Below are 24,736 nucleotides of genomic sequence, written 5' to 3'. Positions count from 1 at the left end.
TTGTTTGTTTTGTCCTTCTAAATTTACAGAAGAGATCTCAAATCAATGTCAGCTAAGCAGTCTGCTCCGCTATTCCTAAAGGAGTGTTATTTCAATTTTGAGATTTTCAGCTCTCCAATTGCTTTTGTAATTGGTGACTAAAGCCATAGTTACAGGTGGTGTGCAAGGTTTGGAAGCTTTGCAAGTAACTGAGTGACTGACTGAGAAGGCGAAGACCCAGAGCTGGCACATAGCTGAGCTGCATGAGTGTGGCCATTTGTCAGGTTGTTCAGCAGCTACAACTGTTATCTTGACTGTTGCTTGTCTGGTGCTGTGCTGGTCACACCAGTCAATACCTGTGTTTTATAATGTTTGTACTTAAGCCAATGGAAGGGTTTGTCCAATACTCACCATAGATGTGGTGATAAAAACCAAAAGTGGGGACACAGATGGCAACTGAGCCAAGGATTGTTGCAGATGGTGTCCCTCCCTGAGGGGGTAACTGTGAAGACAAAAACAGCCTCAGGAATAATGGTAAAAGGTACAGCTTTTGAGGAGGGGCTTCCTTGGAAAGGAAATAGGATTGACTGGAGCAGAAGAAAGGAAAGAGGGGAAGAAGCAGCTTGTTTGTCTGTGCTCCAGTGTACAAGGTTTGAGCTCTAGGTTTGAAGTTGTGTTAGAGGGTAGAACAGAGTGGACTTGGCCGGCTGTCTGTGGGGCCTCACCCGTGAGCTCACAACTCAGTTGCACTGCACGTACATACAAAAGGGTCAATAACGGGTTTATTTACAAAAGGGGAAAGGAATAGGCAACAACCCAGAGAAAGAGCGGGGTACAAAGTAACTGCAATACCTTACGGCTAGGCTGACTGAACACACTGAGTCACGCGATCCGGAGAGATGCTTCCCCAGTGAGCCAGAGAGAGCGAGATGCAATCACACCCTATTTATACCCCCAAATATCCCAGAATCCATTCCTGCTAGCTCCGCCCTTGGGTCCTCGCAGTTCTCTCCCTGGTACTGATGGGAGTTGTAGTTTCCAATCACTGGAGTAGGGAGTAGGCTCCAGAAAGCTGGAGTAGGGGGTGGAGTCCATAAGACTCTGCCGAGTTCCTTTAGGATATCCTTCCCCTTAACAGTTGCTTCAGCATTTTAGGGACCAGTAGATTTGAGCCCTGGGACCAGGCTGATTTTGGAGAAAGCTTCAGAGGAACGCTGAAGGTGGAGACCAGAGGAAGAGGCTTTGTTTACCCCCATTTGTTAAATAAAGTCCTTTGCTGTTTCCTGAGCTTGAGCAGTCTTGCAGTTGTGTGCAGGTGAAGAACCCAGGCAGTATTTGGGAAAGGATTTGGCAATGGGGCCTTGGGCACTTTAGGGTCCCTGTCACCAGTATCACTGGGGCATCCCAGTAGCTCTGGGAGTATCTCTTATTGAGTCTTCTGTTGTGGCCTATCATTCAGGGGAGGAACTCTATGTCCTCAGTGGTGGGAAGATGCCATCAGTAAATACTGGGCAGCAAGGGACCCCAAACTGGCCAAAGCCCCACTGCCCAAATACTTCACCAAATAATGTCTGGGTTTCCTCACCTGCACAACTGCATGACTGCTCAGGTTCAGGAAACAACAAAGGGATTTATTTAACAAATTGGAAAAACAAGAGTTACCAAGGCCAATAATGGTCGTTTGCTTCACCCAAAGTCATGTCCAGTACTGTCCTGCACAAAGACCATCTTCCCACCAGATGATCAACAATCAGGTGGCCACAGCCACCAAAATGATCTCACAAGAGGCCTCACTCGCACAGCTGGGCCAGGCAGTATCCGCAGCAAAACCAGGAACCATATCAGTATCTCGGCAACTGGCCTCCACTTTCAAAGGTTCACAGTAGCCTTCTCCAAGATCAGTCTGCCCAAGGGCTCAAATCCCGGCCCCCAAAATGCTGAAGTGATTCAAACCTGGAACTCAAACCTTGAATCAGGCAGACTGAACAAATGAAAAACCTTCTTCCCTTTCCTTCTCCTTTCTGCCTTCTCTCCGATTGATTTCCTTTCCAAGAAGCTCCTCCTCAAAATCCAGTACTATTTAACATTGTCCCTAAGGCTGTTTGTCCTCACAGCAACCCCTCAGGGTGGGGCACCACCTGCAACAGTAGCTGCTTTTTTTTTAGGACCAAAAAACTCTGGACACTGCTTTAGGTGAGATAAAAGGTCACTTTTAGCCTCAGTAACTCTTGGTCTTCCCCTGATTTGTTAAATAAATACCATTGTTGTTTTACCCTGAGCCTGAGTAGTCTTACATTTGTATAAGCAAGTGAAGAACTTAGACAATGTGCTTAGCTAGTTTTGTGATTCTTGCTTCCCGGGTCACTTTACTATTATAAAACACATGCTATTGTTTAATTCTTAAGAACTAGTAGACATTTTCTTTAAGGAAAGAACTTTAGTTAGCCTATTATTTATTGAATATAATTGTGTGTCAAATATTTTTCCAAGATATAATATGTATACCTGTCCCCCTTTTCAGTACCATTTTACAGAAAAGAATACTGACACAAATTAAGCAAAGTAAGTATGATACACCTTGGAGATATCAAAGGTGCAATAAAGTAAGTGTCACAATAAAGTAAGTGTCACAATAAAGAATCCCAAACAATTTTTGGTTTCATAGTACATGTAAAAGTTACAAGATTATTGTTAGACTTGTAGAATTATTCACTAGGTAGAAGAATATGGAGTGTTTTCTTTTGTATTTGCACTGTAATGTAGTCTGTACAGTTTGCAAGTATTATACCTAAAATATAACTGAAAAATGAGGCCCCTGGAAAGGGAGAATAGCAGGTGGGGCTCCATGGTATTGACAGACTACTGGTACTTTGGTGGTGGAGTATAAAATGGTAAATTTGTTATGGGGAGAACCTACACCCCTAAGATAGATGCAGTGTTGTAAATTGGTGTTACCTGAATAAACAGTAGAATAACAAAACAAACAAACAAAACATCAGGCAGCCCTTTTAAAACAAAGAAAAAATAAATGCGGCCCTCTCAAAATCTACAGAATGCAAAGAAACCTTCTTGGGTGATTTTTGTGTGTGTTAGATGATGAACAGGATTTTATTATCAACTTCTGATTTACAGTACCATCTTCCAGTTTGACCCAACCAGACAGGAAGACCCACAGGCTAGTAGCAAGGTCTCTGAGAACTACCATGACTGATGGGATGCAGCAGGCAGCTGAAACTGCTGAAACAAGTTGGATAAGCTGTACATCTACAATCAAAATTCATCCTCCCTCCATTGTTAAAATTACTAGAGGCTTACATTGCAGTTAACATGTCAACTTTCTTGGTTATATAGTACTTTTTTTGCAACTTACACATCTGGAGTCAAACGAAAACAACCTTAATCAATCTGTTTCATTGCTTATGTTATTCTATGGAATATTAATTTTCTCTAAAGGGTATTGGCTGGTAATCTTTTTGATAATAACAATATATATTATTAGAGTTATAATGTCAAGAGCTGGTATGAACTTTACTGGCTGTCTAACCCTCAGTTACAATTATATGAACCTTGAACATTATTTAACTTTTCCTGTTTAGCTTCTTCATTCATACTAAAAGAATAACCATAGTACCAAACCCTGTTAGTTTTTCTGATGATTCGCTGAGTAATATCACAGTGAATACAGTATAGGTACTCAATTAACATTACTTTGTATAATAAAATTACACTATGTAATATATGCTTAACCTTACCACATACTTTCATTTATTATAGTTGAGTTATATATAAAATTACATCTATCTATATGTATGTCTGTCTATCCTATATTATTAGATAGCTGAATCCCCTTTTTTTTTAGATAGAAACTAAGAGCTAGAGATGTTCAAGCACTTCTAAGGTTTCTTTGTTATATCAAAAGCTATGATGGTTTACAGTGCAGATGAGAATAGGAAAGAAATCTAGAATCCTGAGAGTGTGAGTTCCTATGAGCTGCTTATTAGCTGGCCACTCATGGGCAACTGTGGCCAATTTGCTATCTGCAAGTCACAGAAGAGCATTCCTTGACTATCTATGGAGTACAGCCCTTACCACGAGGTAGACCCAGGAACTCTTAGGCCATTTTTAACCTGATTATGTGAAGGTCTCCATGGTTGTCTTGAGTAACTCTGCCAGTGATAACATCAAATGATTTGCTGTCACAAAGATCTCTTGACATATGGTCACAATGTTCCCTTCCCTGTCCCTGGTAAAACAATGCCACCCTCTGGACTTTATTCTTCATACCATTGCTGCATGATGGGCTTTCATTAGACTTTCAATAAATGGCACAAGAACTTCTGCTCAAGTAGCAGAGTCTGCCTTTCACACCTGCTCCAGGACTCCTGGAGTTCTCATAGCAAAGCGGCAATGAAGTTCCTGTTACAATGTGAGAGGAACCTTAAAGAATCATGATAACTTCATTAGTGCCAGATATTGTTAATTTAATCCTTAAAAGGACCTCAAAAAGTACTTTTAGAATGGAACAAGGACCAGTTGTGGTAGTAGGCACAGACCTTCCTCTCTCCTTTTGCAATAGCTATTTAAAGGGCCTACCAACGACATTCAGTTCATCTAGTGTTGGTTGCTAATAGTGTTCCAGTATTCATACACTGTAAAGGCTGTTTTCTGATGATGTTTTGTTTGTTTTTTTGACTTTGTGGATTTTCTTAAAAAAATTAACTCCAAAATTTTTTGCTTAGTTGACAGGAATTATTGGGTATCGATTTTATACTGAGAATTAGAGAAGACAAAAATGAATGATAGTTTTAATCATGTGTAAGCTGATACCTACAATGCAAGATGATGGGTGAGGCTATGAAAGGAAGGGTTTCAGTATACTTGTTTATTATTTTGTATGTTTACATGTACTGGAAAAACAATTTCCTGAAGAATTTAAATAAGCAATGCAAACTGAGGAGAAAAAAATGTATTAGTATGTAGAGCAATGAACAATGACACCACATTTTAAAGGTCCATGGTGCTTGGTGAAATTATTAAAATATAAAGGGCAGTGAAAATAATGGTAGAGGCAGATTGATAATTGGTGTTTATGGAGATATGACTTTATTGTTCAAGGGACATTAGTACGTCACTGACAGTTATAGCACGACAAGATTGACCTTGTTTTAAAAGATCTAACTCAGACATTATGGTAGATGATAATATGGGAAAGGGTAGTTCTCAGAATATGCTAAAAGAACATGAGATTAAAAAGTCTCAGCTCATTTCAATGTAAACTTTTTGAAAACACAGGAAGTCAAATCTCCTGAAGACCAGATCTCCTACTCCTCAACTTAATATCAGTGCACCAGAGCTCCCATCCATACCTGCAGATAACGAGGAGATGAACGCATTGGTAATGACATATCCATCAGTCCTCAACCACACTCCTAGTTTAAAACTGAATTTGCACAATAGCTTTTTGAAAGACCTGTCACCGCTTCAGTGTCGCCTCTCTGTGGTGCTTCTCTGTGGGAGCTGACATTTTGCTGATACTTCATCAGGCTGGACTGCCTGCTGAGAACCAGATTAGTAAGAGATATGCATCTCACTGCAGGAAAGGATGGGCGATGTATTATTTAAATACAATTTATTTTACAACAATTTTAAACTCAGATTTAAGATTGATTCAGAGATGTTACAAGCTTGTTGCAGCTTACCTCCTTGTGTTCAGTGATGCTTAAGAGCTTTAATTTCTCTTCTAATCAATTTTTATCTGTTCATTTGTTTTGTTTTATTTTGCTTTACATGTTCTTTTTTTCTGCTTGGATAACTGTCTTCTTTTATACAATGTTGTCATAGAGGAAATATTAGCCTTAGTTTATGGTAGGGTTGTTACAAGAAATTAGAAAACAATTTAAAATGGTTTAAAGGAGCGAATGTTTCACAAGATCTGAATCAGTATTCCAGCTATATGAATTCTAGAGAAAGTGAGTGAGGAGGCTCTGTCAGCCTATAGTCTTGAATCAATTCGGCTAAATAATTTATTTTTGTTTTTAAAATAAGATAACTAAATAGTGAAGTTTTAGTTGGTTGACACTATAGTTGGTTAATTTAATTCAACCAGAAAGGTCAAACTAATTATCTATCTAAAAGTAGCAAATCCATGTCAAGACCTGAAAAGTCATACAATCAGGAGAGAAAGTAAAAGTTAAGAAAACATTAATTGTATTCAGAATACATTATTTGCCAGTCCATGTTATAATGCAGTTGCGACTACAAATCCAGAAGCTTACTTCTTCAGGAATTCTCTAGATTTCATCATGGAAATCAGTAAGTGTTACAAACCAGGGTTTTCATGATGTTTGATCCTATGATGTTTAAAGCATAAAGTATATCTGAATTGTCACCACTCTTCCAGCATGAAGTATATCTGAATTGTCACTACTCTTCTCCCCATCTTCTCTAATTTCTCCCCTTTATTATTGAAGATACAGTTTTAGAAACCCTCAAGAATAATGGAAAAATTCAGAGGCATAATAACAAAATGAGTGTGAGGGATAGAAAGTAGGATTTCTGAGGAAAGGAGAATGGATATTTGTTGTTGGCATATTCTTTTAGTCCTTTTTAAAATAATATTTCACATACAAACAAGTGTATTTTTAAAAATAAGCCCTTAAATAAATTACTGGTTCAGAGGATATGTGCAGTTATCATTTTTATAGATATTGAAAAATTGATACTTTACCCAGAAATTAAATTGCTTCTCCCCCCATACAGTGACAAACATATTTAATAATGTTTGCATAACAAATGTAACTTTTTTTAATATTTTATTTTATTTATGCATCCAAGAACTGGGGTAGAGGCCAGAGGTATAGGGATGGAGGGGAAGAGGGTTCACCAGAGACAGTGAAGGGAGCAGAACAGACAGATGTACTAAAATACAGTCAGAGGGGAGGAGTGGGTAAGACAGGAGAGGTCTGCTGTATCATGTGGATCAGCTCCCTGGCTGGGATCAAACTGGTGCTACAGTGGCTATGGGTAGCTTCATTATGTTAAGATTTAACCCTTTGTACCATCGGGGGACCTCCAAACATACTTTGTTTTTATAAAAAATTTGTAGATTTAATTAAGCCTTCACTAAATCTAACTTTGCATGTGACTAATGCATATGGCCTATGATTCCAGGATTTAGTCCTAAATTGTGTCTTCAAGATTCCAACGCAATTAGTTGCAAAGTGGACATAAATCAATAAAATGATCTTTAAAAATAATAAAAAGGAGAGAATTTTAGTGGTGTTGCAAAATATCTGCATCATGTGAAACAGAAGAAAACAGTCCTAAATTAAAAGAGCAACATCAAGTAGAATATAAGCAATCCATCTCAATTATTATGGGAACAGTTAAGGCTAGCAGACATACTTAAGAGCAGACAGTTATACTTAGCTGTTTAGTCAATAATTGATTGAAGATGATGTACTTTTCTCCCTAATTGTTGAGGGGAAAATAGTACATATGGAAAAAATCTATAAAAAAAAATCACCAATAGTTCCATCTAAAATGATCCTTGCTAATAATGGTGTCCTTTCTGCTATAGTTTTCCATTTTGTATACACATACATGAGTACATTTTCCTACAACTTTGGGTCATTCCTTATAAACATCATTTAGCATCAATTTAATTTTAATTCTCCTTACATTACAGTTTCTTTCAAATCATGAATTTATGTTCTCAGAATAGTCCACTGACGCATTATATAATCTTTCATTTATGTTCCTTTTGGTGGATATTTAGGTTGCTTCCCTTCTGTGTTTACATAATTATAAATAATGTAGGGATAAAAAAAGGATTACTTTTTTTTTTTTAAGGTTTTTTTATTTATTCATACAGAACTGGGGTACATGCCAGAGTTGCGGAGGGTGAGAGGATTCACCTGAGACTGAGTAGGGAGCAGAACAGGCAGATCATGGAAGTACACTGCTGAGGGGAGCAGCGGGCGGGTCAGGAGAGGTCTGCCACGCCATGTGGTCACCTCCGGGGCAGACGGGAATCGAACTCATGCGGAAGTGGCTTTAGATTCTCAGTGCTGTGCTTTAACCCGCTGCACCACCAGGGAGGGCCTACTTTTTAGATTAGTTGGTAATAAGGCTACAACTTTCACAGAGATGGCATATCCTTTTTTTTTTTCTTTTACATTTTTATTTATTTATGCTTACAGACCTGGGGTACGGGCCAGAGGGGCAAGGGTGGTGAGAGAATTCACCAACGACAGAGTAGGAAGCAGAACAGGCAGATTGACGAAATACACTGCTGAGGGGAGCGAAGTACACTGCTGATGGGGCAGGAGAGGTCTACTGTGCCATGTGGGTCACCCCCTGGCCTGGGGTGGAACTTGTGCTGGAGCTGCTACCACTAGCTTCCTAGTGCTGTACTTTAACCTGTTGCACCGCCAGGGAGGGCTGGGATGGCACATTCTTGTGAAAGTTATGAGAATGTCTATGAAGCCACACTCTTTAGATGTGGGTTGAAGTAGACTCCAAAACCCCATAAGTTTTCTAACCCAGTATAATAAAACCAATAAAAATATTTCCCCTAAGTATTTGTATTTATAACTTCCAAAAATTGGAAATTCTGTAAAGCCAGATCTATAGAAATAGTTTTTGTTCTCTCCTGCCGCTACAACATACTACATTGTAAAGCCTATAAGTGTTTTTACAGTTCATTATACAGACTAGGTTTTAAAATTCTGTAAGTGCCATACCAGGACAGTTAGAGAAATGTATGCTTTTTTGTCAAACACAAGCCTTCTTTTAAATGCCACACACATTCTTTTGTAGAGTGGGCATGAAATATTTTTAATGAGCCATATCTTTTGGTTCCACTTATTTTTAAAAATATTTTATTATGGTGATTATATAATTTGTGTTTGTCTCTGTGTGTGTAAAATCAGATAACATCAATAACATACAATGTTAAATTTGAATGGGACTAGGAGTCAGTGAGTAATTTTGCCTATTAAATTCAACATACTATCTCATGTATCAGTTTGCCAAGAAAATTCCAGTACTACTACTTGTCACAAAAAAACTCTCAGGTCTATATGGTGATATAAGTCCTTGAGTTAAAGATGTAGGATGAAAAGGAAACATAATAGAAGTATTGAGATACTATTTTAAACAGAGGAATGTTTTTTTTTCTTTTTTTCCTTATTTTCCAAGTGTCTATATCATTGGACAATTGGAACAGTATAAACTTTACCACTACCTTCTTAATGATTATTCCATTAAAGCTGAATTAGGCAAGAGAAAATAAGAGAAAATGTCATTTCATTATAGAAATAGCAAATGACTACCTTTTGAATATGTAAATTCTTACCTTTAGTTTTTTTTTTTTTTTTAAAGCAAACAAGTAGTTAAGGATAGTCAATTGCTGTTCCAGCCAACTTTCATTCTATTTGAAATGCCTGTCTACAGTGCCAAGATGACAAGCTTAAAGTACAAACTATCTTGTTATATGTAGAAAAAGTGTCACCAAGTAGAGAAGTTGTTTTAGCAGCCTTGCTTAAGGGTTATCCTTAGGGTCAGTAGTTAATTCCCCCAAATGATCAGATGACTCTTTAATTGATAATACCATCCTGGCTGTATATTTTATATTTATAGCTTAAGATACTGGTTTTCTTTTCTTTTTATTGACTTATAGAATGCCCAAAGTGCTGAAAATTAATTCAAGTGACATGTGATACCTCCTATAGTCACTAACAGAGATTTTGGCTCACCTTTGTTGAACTCATGTGAAATGATCATGTAAATATTATCCTTTACCATTCAGCCCAGTTTCCCTTCAGTTCTCATATTACTCAGCTCCAAGGTGGATGAAGTAGGGAGGTTAACAGAGTTTGTAAAGGGATCCCCAAAAGAAACTAGGGAGCAGAGCAATAGCTCTCCTGTTTTTGTTTGTTTGTTTGTTTTTCCTGAAGCCAGTCTCAGTTCAGGTATTTTTATCAGCATCTATCTGCTCTCACTCAGACAAGAATGATAAAAGTCTAGTAAAATTTTGAATTGCCTTTCAGTGTTTGAATAGTATTATATGGTAGACTGTTTCTAAAGATAGCTGTAGACATATCTCCCATTTTTGCAGGTCTTCTGCACTAGATTTTGCTACTGGTCTCTTCAGGAAGTACAAACTTTCTCCTCCTCTGGAATTTGATGACCTCTGACTTCCTTTACCTAAAAGAATTTGCAGAATTCTTTCTAACTGGCACCGTGTGGTTTCTAAATCTACATTTTTGACATTTGCAGCTTCTGCATTCATACTTTACACACTTCTTCCTGGATTGTTGTCTTAATACCGCCATGCTATGAGGAAGCTCAAACTAATGCAGAAATTCTGTGTCTAGGAAAAGTGAGATTTTTTTCTGGTTGAAAAGTCCAGTCCAGCACAGTTCCCAACTAACCTTGTCAGCTAGAAGCAGTCACACAAGAGTGTCCAGGTGAAACTAGCAGAAGCAGCATCTCATCAATCCACAGGATAAAAAGGTACCATGTTAATATATTAAGCAGCAATTATACTATAAGTGTAATTATATGCAATTGTAGTCTGACATAATAACACATAAAACCTTTGGGTAGGGGAGGGACATATAAAACTATGTTGACTTTGTTCTTCTCTTATATTTGTTAATGACTTACCCACAGTGCAGGCTGATCCTGTGTAACCAGGAGTACAGTCACAGTTTCCAGATGTTTTGTTACATTGACCTCCATTCTCACAGGGTCCACAGGACAACCGGCACTCTTCTCCCCAGAGACCATCAGGGCAGGCTATGAAAAAACAAAAAGGGAGAAAAAGAAAGGAGCTAAGGCTTGCAATAAATTTCAAGATGGTCCCATATTTCTGTTGTTCCTAAATGAGTTGGAAAAGTGTGCATGCATGCATGTGTGTATGTGTGTGTGTGTGTGTGTATGTACATATGTGTGTGACTGAGCTGCAAAGAAACATTCAAGTAGATTCTGAAGATTTATAGCACTTCCAAATATATTCCCTGAAGAAATCAACATGATGCTGTATCTTGTCATTTTGAAACACAGATACAAAGGTTGGCTTTTTGCTGAAAATGTGTTTTTTCAGACAGTAACAATGGAAACAATTTGATGTATATCTTTGGAGCCAGTTGCACAGAACAAAACCTGAAAATGAGATGTAATTTGAAGGAAGTTTCTGAGGTGTAGTGTTCAGGAAGTTGTCCCCAAATGTTTGCCTGAATTTTGTACTCCTGCATTTGCTTCTTTTGTAAGACATAGTAATCATCCTGGAGTTTCCTGATTTGTATATTTTGTAAGTATGTATACTGAATAAAATGTGGAAAGAGGAAAACTTGTCATCTTGCCAAACATCATTCGAACTACAACAGGAGGGGCCAATCTGGTGGACGGTGGAGGGTCATGTAGAGTTGTATTGTATGCCTTTCCACTGAAAAATTTAGAATTAGAAACCTGATGGGGAACATTCTCTTAACACAGGGAAGCAGTAAAACTTTACTACATATAACAACTGTGGAAATTTACATCAAACCAATTGGGCTGTGAAGTAACCTTGTGTTTTAAGTGGAATCTCTGAAATACTAACAATGACATTTTCTGGGATGTTCATACCTTTCCTGGCTGTTATCTGCTGATGGCTTGCTCTGTGCCATGTATTTTACATAAATTATCTCACATTTACATGAATATCACTGCATGCCATAAGCATTTCTGCGTCATTTACATGTGAACCTGAGACTCTGAGGAGTTGAGTCACTTAGGCTGGGTCAGACAGCTAGTAAGTAGCAGTCTGGATTTCAGCCAGACCTTTGATCCCTAAAACTGGTTCTTTCAGCCACTAAACCCACCATGAACTCCAATACTAAGTACTTGAGCATCTTTCAAGCCAATTAAACTGATGTTGGGGACCTAAAATTCTCCAACATGGACTATTACAGCAAAAATCTTTTATGTTAACACCTGGTTTAATAGGCCTCACTGTATGGACTAAGTGCCAGAGTCCTCTCAGGTAAGGGTCTGACTCCTGATGGAGTCTAAAATGTGCCAGAAGGCAAACTGATCAATACAAGGCAAAGGTAAACTCACAAACTCACAGTCTGCCCAAGCTCCCCCCACTTTTTTTTTTATTATTTTTTTTTATTTCACACATTAGTTGTAGAAGCCAACTCTTCTACTCTTCAAAGTTATCACTGATGGGCTCAATACAGCCTGGTACTGATTGTGGAGAGTAGTGTTCATTAGAGCCATTGAAACAATTTGCAGTCTTTAATTAACTATTCATCTGCAATCTAGACACAGGTATAAAGTAAAGATTTTTAAAGATAAGTCTGACTCTAGGAGCACTTGGGATACTTCACTCTTTAAAAAAGAAAGACAAACAACAGGCCTGATTTTCATCATGCACTACTGTTGGAGAGCTCTTTTGCCTTGATTTAAGGTGCCAATCACAGCACTCCCATTCACCCACTCCAGTCTGATTCATAATTTCATTTTGTGGATAGACAAAAGTATCAGAATTGGACAAAGTTATCTGATTGAAAAATAATATGTTTTCCAGAGATTACGGTGACCTCTCTATTTTGCTGATTTGCATAGACTTTCAACTCATTTTCCTTCCTTTCCTGGGGATCTCTGAGGCATTCTCCAATATAGTATATTCAGCAGCTGCTTTTAAAAAATGTCATTAGAATAAATTAAATATACCCAGGTGCGTGCATATGGTTTTGTCTCCTCATGCATTGACTTCCAGGATATGACCTCTCTGGTGAGGATGAAAAGGGACAGCCTCTCATCTTACAAGTTAATTGAAACAGAAAGGAGGCTTATAGCTTGGCATCGACCCATTCTTATACCCTATCAAATGCATTTGTACAATTCTCGTTTTTTCTCTCTTTGCCTAGAAAGTCACACAGTTCAGCTACCTAAATAGCTTTCTAAGAAATCTAGATGGGCATTTCTGCTCACATACTGAGGGTGTCCCACTGCCTCATGGCTACCTGGACGAGTCTCATCCCTATGGAGAAACACTGCAAACCTTGTGAGAACAATGTGTGAGGAGTGATGTGTAATACATGAGGATCAAAGACAACCTTTGATCCCAGTGCCTGGAACTGTCAGAGGATTCAAGAGTTGACATGTGACAGCTTCCTCTCAAATCTGTTCTCACATAGACTTTCAGATCACTTGCAACACAATATATGCATTGGTTATGATATTTTTGTTTATTATATGCTCAGTTCTAGGTATTAAGGAGGAAATAATAATGTGATAGTTTCCTTTGAATGACATAGCAACATGTGCTTTATTCAGAATATCTGATAATTTAGAAAAGTGTATAGGTTAAAAATTGAAACTTGCAAGCTTAACTAGCACAATAAAATATTATTGAGCCTCTCTTATATGTCAGAGTTATTAAAGGAATATAAAGATACTTCTGTGAACAAAATAAGTATGTCTTTCCTCATACTTAGATTCTAGCAGGGGAGACAGATAATAAATATTAGACATAATAATAATTAGAATACATGATATGTTTTAGAAAACCATAAGAACTTCTGGAGGACGTATGTTCAAGGACACTTGAAAATTGCAATTTCATGTAGCACAGTATTGACAAGATTCAGTAAAAAGGTGATATGGAACCTCAAAAAAGTGACAGTCACAAATAAGCTTTGGTTTGCTGCTTCCCAGATTTTATATGCACCTACACACAAATATATTTATATGTTATACATTCATTTTTATATTTATATATATATATATATATACAAATCAATTATGAAAGGCTTAGCAATTTGAAAAAGGGTCCACTGATACCCATCTTTAAATTTTCCCAAATTCCTATGGTTAAAATCTTTGAATTGTCTTTGTTGGAGTGATCTATTTTTAGATATAAAGAACATTATTCTTTAACTCTGGGAGCTAGCAGTGTCCTTGGTTGATTAGTTCAGCTCAAAGAAGTGACTGGCCAGCTTTAATCTTCTCTGGATAAGATTCTCTGCAATGTGATCTTTCTTCCCTTGCTCAAACTAGCAAGGGGACAGCTAATAGCAGAGGCTGCGAAGACAAGGTTAAATAACTTTATTACCCTGTATCTCGGTTTTCTCACCTGCAAATAAGGGATTAATAAAGCTTACCCATCTCCTGAGGACACTGGTGGATTAACTAATTAATGATCATGTGGTGCTGAACAAAGCCTGAGCATTTCTATTAAAGAGGAAAGCAAATTTATCATCAGATTGTACCTTTCTGGCATCTGTTGCCTTGGTAACCAGATTTGCAGGTGCAACTGCCATTTGTGGCGCTGCATTCCAGGGTGTTCTCTTCTACACACTGACATTCTGCAGAGCAGCCAGCACCGTAGGCCCCCTTGGGACAGTCTGCAAGCAGATTGAGGCAAAGTGGTTACCTGAAAGCCATGCTTTGTTTTCTTTTACATCGTGGGTGCACAGGCATGTAGTTCTGCAGGGCCTGATTATATGGAAAACAAGGGAATCTACCTGATGCCAAAAAAAAAAAAAAGAAAGAAAGGAAAACAAATGTCTTTCAAATCAGGCAATTCATTTGCCTTTTGGCAACTGGATGTGAATAGTGATGCCTGAACTATGTAATAGGCTTTGGTGTTTCCAGGAGAGAAACTGCTTCCCAGTGTGCTCCATTGGTCCCTATAGTTAATATTCTCCATGGACTACTGAGGTCTGCCAGATCCCATATTCATCCTGCCACAGCTCAGAAGGGATGGACAAGCACTAATGTGAAGACTTGCCTTTTGCTTTCACTCCCTTTCATTATATGGTAATTAGAAATAAATTTACATTGTGTAGATAACACAAGGTTTTCATCATGTCAACAGCATTATCATGGCCACATCATAGGCAAATGGTGTTGCCTTTTCTTCATTAGTTTTCTCATGTTGTTGAGTTTTAGGGATGATATCAGTTCAGGAATTTTAACTTGAAATTCTAGTTTTGCATCCAGGAAAACATACCCATCTCTTAGTCTTTGAAGATTTACTTACAAGTAATTCAATTATCTTTCCAAAATATAGCTGATTACTTTTTCTTCCATCGTTAGATGTCTTAGGGACTTTTCAAATAAGATTCCTCAAGTGCCTTCCAGGTTGAAATTAACTGTTTTATATGCCTGCATAAGAGTTGCTGCTGATAATTCCTTGGTGATAATATAACAATCCACTTGACTTGATAATGGCTGGAAATTATCAACAGCTACTAATATCTGCTATTATTAGCAGAGATAATAAAGTGGTGGTATAATACCACCATGTAGGAACTGAGATCCTGGTCTCAGTTCCCAGAGATAGCTGAGTTACCCACAAACCAGGAAAGAAATTACTAACTAATCCTTTTCACTTTTAAAGATAAATTGTGTAGTCCCTCTCTCATCCTTCCTGTGATTGCCAATATTGAGTTTTTTTTCCCAGACCCAACAAGCCTCAAGGTATCCAGAGGTATTATGTTCCTCAATATAGGTCTCTTCTTGCTCATACTATAATTTTCATCTCCCTCAGTGACTTCCATCCCCTATTCTTCTTAGTTCAACACATATAATTGTGGTCCAGGGTACATCTTAGAAATAATGGCATTCTTAAATGTGATAGTTCAGTATCTTAAGAACATGTAACTATGGATATAAACTTAGGGGAAAGTGAAAGCAGCAATCACTTTTGGCAATATAAAATAAAACCTATGTAGGGTTTGTTATGTATTGAAATATGTCCTCTAAAAATTCACCTTCACTAATTCAGAATGTGACCTTATTTGGAAACTGTGTCTTTGTCAATGTAATTAGTTAACATGAGGTGATACTAGAATATGGGCAGCTAATATGATATGACAGATGTCCTTATAATTAGGGGAATTTGGGACATAGAGATACACAGAAAGTGTGAAGGCTGGAGTTCTGCTGTGCAAGCCAAGGAGCTACCAGTAACCAAGCCAAAATCTTGCAACTGATGCTTCCTTTTTTCTTTCCATGGGAGTATGCCCCTGTCAACACCTTGATTCCAGATTACTAGCTTCCAGAACAATAAATTTTTGTTGTATAAGACAGTTTGTGGTATTTTATTATAATAGCCCTAGAAAACTAATAAATAGATTTGAAAACCCAAGCTTCTCAGAGTCAACCATATGGCAAAAATAAAGAAACTCTCATGTCTAAGAAATGAGTCCTGAAGAACTGGCATGCACACGTTTTCCCTAAACATAGTCACATTCTCGGGTCCTCCCTGGTGGTGCAATGGGTTACAGTGCAGCACTACAAAGTTAGCTCTAGCTACTTCAGCACAAGTTCGATCCCTGGCCAGGGAGGTGATCCATGTGGTGCCTCAGATCTCTCCTGTCTCTCTCCTGCTGCTCCCTTCAGGAGTGTACTTTGTCAATCTGCCTATTCTTCTCCCTACTCTGTCTCTAGTGAATCTTCTCACCACCCTTGTACCTTTGGCCTGTACCCCAGTTCTGTATGCTCAGATAAGTAAATCTTAAGAAAAAAAAAAAACTTGAAAAAAAGATAGTCACATTCTAAATACTAACTACCATCAAAACCACCAGAAGCTATTCAAGTTTTTCCCAGATAATTATTTAATTTTATCAAAATACCTGATAGTATAGTATAAAATATTAAAAGGCTATTACTGAGAAAAGTACATGCCTTAATGTCCTAGAGGAACAGTAAGAAAAAAGATGTCACACTTATTTCTATGATCACCTGGCCAGGGATTGAACTTGTGCTTAAGCAGCTAGCGTTAACTTCATAGTGCTGTCCTTTAATCCATTGCACCACCAGTCTTATCTTGACATATTCTAGGAGGAACAGGATGTTCTGGAACGCACTATCTTTACCTCCCATTTCACTTTTACCTATACCCTCCTTATTATCTTCTCATCCAAGCCTACCCTCTCCTTACAACACAGGTTCAGTTTTCTATGATGCCTTCACTGGTTATTAGTGGATTCATAATTTGTTCTCTGTTTTCAAGGACATGACTTTTATTAAAAAATGCAAAACCTGCAGATATGTAACTCAATATTTAAGATTCTAAAAGTTCTCTTCATGCACAAATTGGCTGGGGTACTGATGTTCATGTATGTGGAATTTTCAGAAAAAGGCATAATGAATTGGCAAAGAACAGCAACTATTTAGGCTCAGATATTTACATGCAACATCAAAAGGGGAAAGTGAATGTCCAGAGCTGCCTCACTGGAAGAATCTTAAATTACTGGTGGGTTGTTATATGTATTAGGGATTATGTCTTCTCACATCTTTTTAGCAAATATAAAAAGTTAATAGTCTGCTTTAGAAATTTAAGGAAAGACTATCTCTGTTGACTCAGCTCATCCTCCTCTCTTCTAACCTATGCCAAGCTCTATGCAAAAAAAAAAAAATCATAAATAATTTTTTTTTTTTTTTTTTTTTTTTTTTTAGGGAAAGAAATTGCTTTGCTCCTGAACCTTGAAATAAAAGATTTATTCTGGAGCTTCGATAGTCAACTACTCTAAAGTGTTAAATTTTCATGTAAGTTAACTATACACAATCTGGTGTTAATTATTAAGGCAAACATTGATTAGAAAAAAATCAGAAATATTTTTCTTTCATTAATCAAATTCTATATTCTATAAATGCAAGGAAGCTAAACAAAGATTAGAACACTATTGTCAAATATATATGATGGGACCATATAAAATGGTATATTTTCCTTACTCTCTTCCTCTGTATTTTTCTGAGCCTCCTAGCTCCCCACCATAGGCCAGTGTTGTAGTGCCTGTGACTTACTCAGATGACAAAACCTCCCGTAGTGCCCTGGCTCACACATACAGGCACCGTAGACCCGGTGACAAGAGCCATTGTTGACACAGTTACATTTCCTTCTGCAGTTCTTCCCAAAAAATCCTTTTGGGCATCCTGGAGAGAAAAAGGACAAAAAAAAAAAAAAAAAAGTAAGTATTAACCCACATGCAAAAGTTACTAGAGTTGTTATATGAAATAAGGAATTTGGGAGAAGCTATTTTCAGTATGATTGAACTGAGGTTAAAAAGAGGAACAACTACGATTGTGTATTTTCCAACCAAATGTCTACAATGAATTGACATTGCTCTCAGTTTGAAAACTTGAGACTTAATAAGGACCGTGTACCTCTGCGCTGGCTGCCTCATGTTACATTAAGAACTGCTTGACTCATTCTGCTTCTCTAACTATCTTTCGTTAGCTTCAGGCAACACGTGGATCATCACTCTTCCTGTCTTCTGTCTCCTCATGCTGAAGACTTCTGCTTAAATGTCACTCCTCTGGAAGTCACTCCCCGGCTCACAAACTTTGCATTGTCCCCAGGGTCTGACCTCCAAACATACATTAATATTTAACTTGTAATACCTTCAAACATTTATAACTATCTTCTCCTTGAACAAGATTGTAAGTTATACACAGAGGCACCAACATGCCTCTCTCTTTCTTTGCCTTCATAATTCCTAATAGTTGTTCACAAATATTTAATGAATAATGTTTGGATAAATTTATAAAATAACATTGTTTAGGCAAATAAGCAGCTGGGATACCAGCAGGAGCCTTTCTGTGTCTCTTCAAGTGTGAAGTAAATTTAGTTTCCATCTTCCCAGTTCTGTGTTCTCTGAGATCCAATAACTCTTCATGATTCTTGTAATACCTGAAGACTTATGTCTTCATTGCCCTTCCACTTTCAGTCCTTGGGCCTGTAAAGCAATTTCTTTTTTTGTGCTTCATCAACCCTTATAGGAAATGTGGTCTCTTCACTGGTTCCATAAAATATCTACTCACACTCGGCGGTATTTCACTAGTTTTTTTTTTTTTCTTCTTCTTCTTCATCACTTCCTTCTTTCCTTCTTTCCCTTCTTGCCTCTTTTCAATGTTCTTCCTTCCTGATTTAACCAATAAGCTCTCATTTTTATTTCTCTTATTAGACAAAGCAAATACATGTTCTCCACCTCCTCCTATGTCTAAACCTGCACATGCAGACTCAACTCTTTGCTCAACTGAAGAAAAAGAAATCCTGTGTACCATGCAGCATCCTGGTTAGGTCACAGTTGGAGAGTTAAGTATCGCTTATTTTGTCTGCTATGCTCTTCAACTCTTCATCAGGCATAACAACTGTACTTTTGCTTTTATAGATATCACCTTTAATTTTTTGAGCAAAAACAAAAAATCTTTCAAAGCACAGACAACCTTTTAATCAGTTTATTTCCCATTAAAAACCAAAAAAAACCCCCCCCCCCCCCCCCCGTGGCGCAGTGAGTTGAAGCACAGCACTGAGAATCTAAAACCACTTCCGCATGAGTTCGATTCCCACCTGCCCGGGAGGTGACCACATGGCATGGCAGACCTCTCCTGACCCGCCCTGCTGCTCCCCTCAGCAGTGTACTTCGTCGATCTGATCTGCCTGTTCTGTTCCCCACTCTGTCTCTGGTGAAGCTTCTCATCGCCCCTGAGCCTCTGGCCTGTACCCCAGTTCTGTTTGCACAAATAAATAAATCTTAAAAAAAAAAAAAAAAAAAAAAAAAAAAAAAAAAAAAAACCCTCAAGGGCTTTAAGAGTTGTCTCAAAACCAATATCCTTCCCGACGGTCCTACCATCTTCACAGGACTTCCCGTGGACACCTGGGGGGCACCGGCATTGCCGCCTCAGCCGGTCATAGGTTCCTCCGTTCTGACAGTGGCACATGCTGCCACCATCCTCTTGCCCACCAGTCTTCAGGGAACATGCTATCAAGAAAACAGAGAAGGCAAATAGTGGGACATTCTCTTTGTGATACAAGCAGTGAAGGAGGAAAACAGGTTGTCTTTTTATTAGCTAATGCTAATCAAAGTCTCAAACTTGCAGACCCAAAAAGCGTCTCTGCCATGTTCTGAGCTTGACAGGCATAATCCTGGGGGTATTACTGACATAGCTAGTTAAATTGATATTGACAGCAATATTGCTAAAGCGTTTCACATACAAAATTTATCTGTTTCTGAAATGCTAACCCTCACATTTTCAAAGGTAGCCAGACATCTTTCACCAAAATTAATAAAAGCAAACTACATATTCTATTTTTTAAAAAAAGAAAAAGAAGATGTAGAAAAAATATGTATATTTTAACCATGAGTTTTAACCAGTTAATATTGTCTTGTGGATCCCAAGATATTTTTGCATGGTCAATGATTGATAAAGTCAAACAAGCAACTATTTTCTTTAGTTTGTTGGTTTTTAGGGGAATGTTCAGTGCTCTATTAAAAAAAATGGAAAAATGTCTAGACCCCATTTTAAGCTAATGTGAGTAAATACCACTCTTGAAATAATTTCAGTAACCATTTTAATGAACATTTGATCATAATAGGCAAAAATATTATTAAAACAAACAAACAAAAAAAAATCACCTCCTTTATCTATATGCCCACCCCATTCCAGATGTTAATGTGGAAACTTAGTTTCTTTTTAAACTTTTTTTTGGCCCTCCCTGCTGGCACAACTGGTTAGGAAGCAGCGCTGCAAGTAAGCAGCAGCCGCTTTAGTGTGAGTTTGATCTCAAGCCAGGGTGTGCAGACCTCTCCTGGCCTGCCCACTGCTCCCCTCAGCATTGTACTTTGTCGATCTACTTGTCCTGCACCCCACTCTGTCTCTGTTGAATCCTCCCACAGCCCTTGCGCCTCTGGCTTGTACCCCAGTTCTGTATGCATAAATAAATAAATCTTTAATAAACTAAATTTTGTTTTGTTTTAAAATCTTACACTACTCTGTTACTGTGGCTCCAGATAACTTCATAGTATTGTGCTTAACCCCTTATGCCACTGGGAGGCCCAGTGCATTCATTTGCTTTATCAACAAAGATATTCCTATCTCCCTTTTCTACTGGATAGTGTAACATTAGCAAATGAGATAGCCAATATGAAATCTCTTCAAACAAAATGGAGTTCTAAAACGTGATATTAAGGTTAACAGTAAGGGACTACTTTAAAATTACTCAGATAATTTCCTAAGATGTAAAATTAGACATATCCATATTTGTTGTACATAAAACAATTTAGGGAAAATGAACTTTCTAGACCTCTGTTAAATATTCTTTTGTAAAATTTTCCTTTCATCATTTGAAGAGTATATGGGGAATGAGGGACATCTAAACCAAAGAAATATGTAGATTCCAAAGCAATCCCTATCAAAACTTCAATGGAATTCTTCAAGGATGTAGAAGACAAATTACTGAAATTCATATCGAGCCATAAAAGATAACTTAACCAAAATAATCCTAACAAAAAAGGGAAAGATCAGCAGTATAAATCTTTCAGGTTTCAAACTATACTACAAAACAATAATAATCAAAACCATCATGGCACTAGAACAAAAGCAAATATACAAACCAATGGAATACAATTTAAAGTTCAGAAATAAATCCCCACGTATGTGTACAGTGAATCTATGGCAATGCTGCCAAAAGTAGATACTGGAGAAAGAAAATTCTCTGCAATAAATGGTGTCAGGAGACCTAGGAAAGCTATACAGAACAGGATAAAACTAGATCTCTCTCTAATATGACAGATGGGTTAATATAGATTAATATATATTAAAAACTTGGATGTGAGACCTGAGATTATAAGCATATAGAGAGAAACATAGGTTAAAAAGCATGACATACACTTCAGCAATGTTTGTGGTTTTGTCTTTAACAGCAATATAAAAAAAGAGAGAGAGAATATAAAAAAAAATGGGGTATACCAAAATCCATCTAAATAGTGGAAGAAACTATTATTAAAACAAGAAGACACCATACTTAATGGGAAAGTGTATTTGTGCACCACACATCTGAGAACAGGCTGATATTCAAAGAACTCATACAACTTAAAACGAAGAAAAAAAAACTAATAAAATCTAATAAAAAATAATTGGCAGAAGAGCTCAAATGGCACTTCTCCAAAGATTTACAGATGACCAGGCACACTGAAATATGCTCATCATCATTTATCATCAGAGAAATGCAAATAGAAACCACAATGAGTTACCACCTCACATCTGTGAGAATGACCTAGAACAAACAAGTGTTAATGAGGATACAGAGAAAAAGAAAACCTCTACATTCCTGGTGAGAATGTAGACTTACTTAGGCCTTGTGGAAAAGTGTTGAGATTTTTCCAAACATTAAAACTAGATCTACTTTGTTATACAGCAAATCTACTCCTAGGCATCTATCTGACAAACAAAAACATTAATTGACTATGTTTGTTACAGCACTATTTACAGTAAGCAATCTGTGGAAATAGCCTAAATGCCCAAAGACAGATTAGTGAATTAAGAACATATGGTATCTATACTCAATCAAATACTACTCAACTACATAAAAATGATGAATCCTTGCCTTTTGTAATGACATGAATAGAACCAGAGGGAATTATGTTAAGTGAAATAAGCCTGGAGAAAGACAAATACTGGATGTTGGCACTTATATGTTGACTGTAGAAAAACAAAAGAAAATAAAAAGTTTTAGATAATAGTAAACCGATAAGATACCCTAGAAATCTGAGATTTTAATTGAGGTTGGTAGATAGGAAGCAGGTGAGGCAAGAGCAAAGTAGGAAGGGTTGGAAATAGAGTCTGGTGGAAAACTAAGGGTGCCTTGGTGGGGATGTGGTTTAGACATATACACTGCAAGAGGTGATATTATGCCTCTGATCACAGACAGTGCTATAAATCAATATGACCTTAATTTAAAAAAATATGGAAAATTATTTGAAGATGTTTACTTCATTAAAAAAAATAGTGAATATTTTTTGGGTTCCCCCTCCCCCAAAATTCCTTGCTATATTTTCCGATCTCTAAAAATAATGAAACAGAGATGTTTAAACATGATATAAGCTTCTACCTCAGGGACAGATTTCCCTTTACAGAGTCATGTGAACACTGAGGAAATATTCAAGGTTTCTACATCCCAAAAGAGGTTTACTTCATCTTCATTTTATCAGCAACTTCAACATTTTCATATTAATTTTTTACTACAGATATTTAATTCTGATGTATCTGAGCTTGGTTTATAGCTTAATCTCTCATGTTGCCATTTATGGAATCAAGGGTTTAAAAGATACATATTTACCAGCAAAATATAATAGCAGAAGCAAGCATTACTCCCTAATATTATGTGACAACTTGTATTTGATTCCACTTCTATATAGTTGTATATGTTAAATTACAAGTCAACATAGCTGGGTATCTCAGTACCAATACATTTGCTTATTCAGTGGGATGTATGCCTCATATTTGGAGAAATGTAAATAGGTTTTGACAACTATCTCTCATTCTATTACAGGAGACAAAATAGGAGCAGAGTTAACTAGCCCATTGAAGTATGTGTGTATGATTTTAATCCACAAAAAATATAGTTTGACTGTTTGGCTGTGTTTATCAAATGAAGTTTTCTTGTAATCAGCACCCATGAGCAAAGGTGACAGTTTTTTAAACAGCACAAAGGTGATAAATGTAAAAGCATTAAAAAGTGAGTGGTTTAGTTTGCTGGACAATTGTTATTAGCATTAAAAAAATTGAAGAATTTATGAAGGTCACCTGTTATAACATAAGTCTAATTTTTATGTGTTAGGAAATGAGACACTTTACTGATTTTTGAACAACAGAAAAACTTCGTAAAGAGGAATGTTTGAGGGAGATTCTCAAACCTTTAGCTCACTAAGTTATATTTTAGTTAAACCATTACATTGTTATGGCTCAAGTTTTGCATCTATTTCATAAAAGAAACAATATGTGTGCTATTTATCCCACTAACAAAGGATTCAAAAGAATATCTGTTAATTTCTCTTACTAGCCATCACAATGATTAAAAAAAAAACCTGCTGTTGAATTAATATAAGATACACTAAAAAATAAACAGTTGATATGTTTTATTTTTATTAAACTTTAGTACCTATAAGTACAACTTCATTTAGACTAAAAGGAAAAGTTTTATTAATCATTCATGTTTTCTCATGAGAGACATCAAAATCTAAAGTACTGACTGTATTAAAATTATTTTTAAAATAATGAACAAAACAAAAGAAGCTGGAAAGGGTAAAACAATTCCATTAATTTCACTTTGTATCAAAATGTTTTCTTTTATTTTTCACTGGGAATAGCTTGCTTGAGCTTAATAATTTGTTTAAATGGTGGGATTTTTATAGGCTTAGAATATTAAGATCCTTTAATTAACTTTTACATTCCATGGACAAACAAGGGGCATCAAGTATCCTAGGGAACATAAAATCCCCCCTCTAATCACATGTTTAGTTTAAAACCTCAATACTTCATAACCACTCTTAATGCAAAACAAATAAATTAGTTTCTCATCCACCTCAGTTGTACTTATCTTATTGAAATATTGGGGGAGGGTGCACACGGAAGGAAATATCATCACCAGTAATTTCCAGACAAAAGAAGAACCTATATTCTTACCAGCTCTTCAGAGCATTACTTACTTTCATTGCAAAGAATTCCACCCCAACCAGCGGGGCAGATGCACCCCATTTTTCCTTCCTGGCATCTTCCTCCATTCATGCAGTCCTCACAGCTTAAACTGCAATCATGTCCAAAGGTGTGATCTAAACAGACTGAAATGGGAAACTTCTTAGTTGACCATACTGTCTATGTCACTGAATGTAGAAAGACAATCTGAATTTCTTGAAGAATGAGTTTCCCTTAAGCAAATTCCCTGAGGGCAAAAAAAAAAAAAAAAAAAAAA

At 37.0% G+C, this 24,736-nt stretch overlaps 1 protein-coding gene across 1 annotated transcript in view; it reads right to left on the bottom strand.

Annotated features, from left to right (window-relative positions):
• Window positions 1-1,729: 1,729 nt before the first annotated feature.
• Window positions 1,730-24,736, bottom strand: part of LOC101622711 (EGF-like and EMI domain-containing protein 1) — a 182,209-nt gene continuing 159,202 nt past the window's right edge. The window contains exons 7-12 of the mRNA XM_012730203.1: window positions 24,474-24,605; window positions 19,617-19,748; window positions 17,791-17,919; window positions 14,247-14,381; window positions 10,651-10,782; window positions 1,730-1,893 (exon numbers count right to left, since the gene is read on the bottom strand). Coding sequence (XP_012585657.1) covers window positions 1,730-1,893; window positions 10,651-10,782; window positions 14,247-14,381; window positions 17,791-17,919; window positions 19,617-19,748; window positions 24,474-24,605 — 824 coding nt within the window. The remainder of the gene's footprint in view (window positions 1,894-10,650; window positions 10,783-14,246; window positions 14,382-17,790; window positions 17,920-19,616; window positions 19,749-24,473; window positions 24,606-24,736) is intronic.

The sequence above is a fragment of the Condylura cristata genome, unplaced genomic scaffold (genome assembly GCF_000260355.1).
Source record: "Condylura cristata isolate star-nosed mole 26May11 unplaced genomic scaffold, ConCri1.0 scaffold00003, whole genome shotgun sequence".
NCBI lineage: Eukaryota > Metazoa > Chordata > Mammalia > Eulipotyphla > Talpidae > Condylura > Condylura cristata.
The sequence above is the reverse complement of the archived record's forward strand: the minus strand, read 5'-3'. Positions and strand labels throughout refer to the sequence as shown.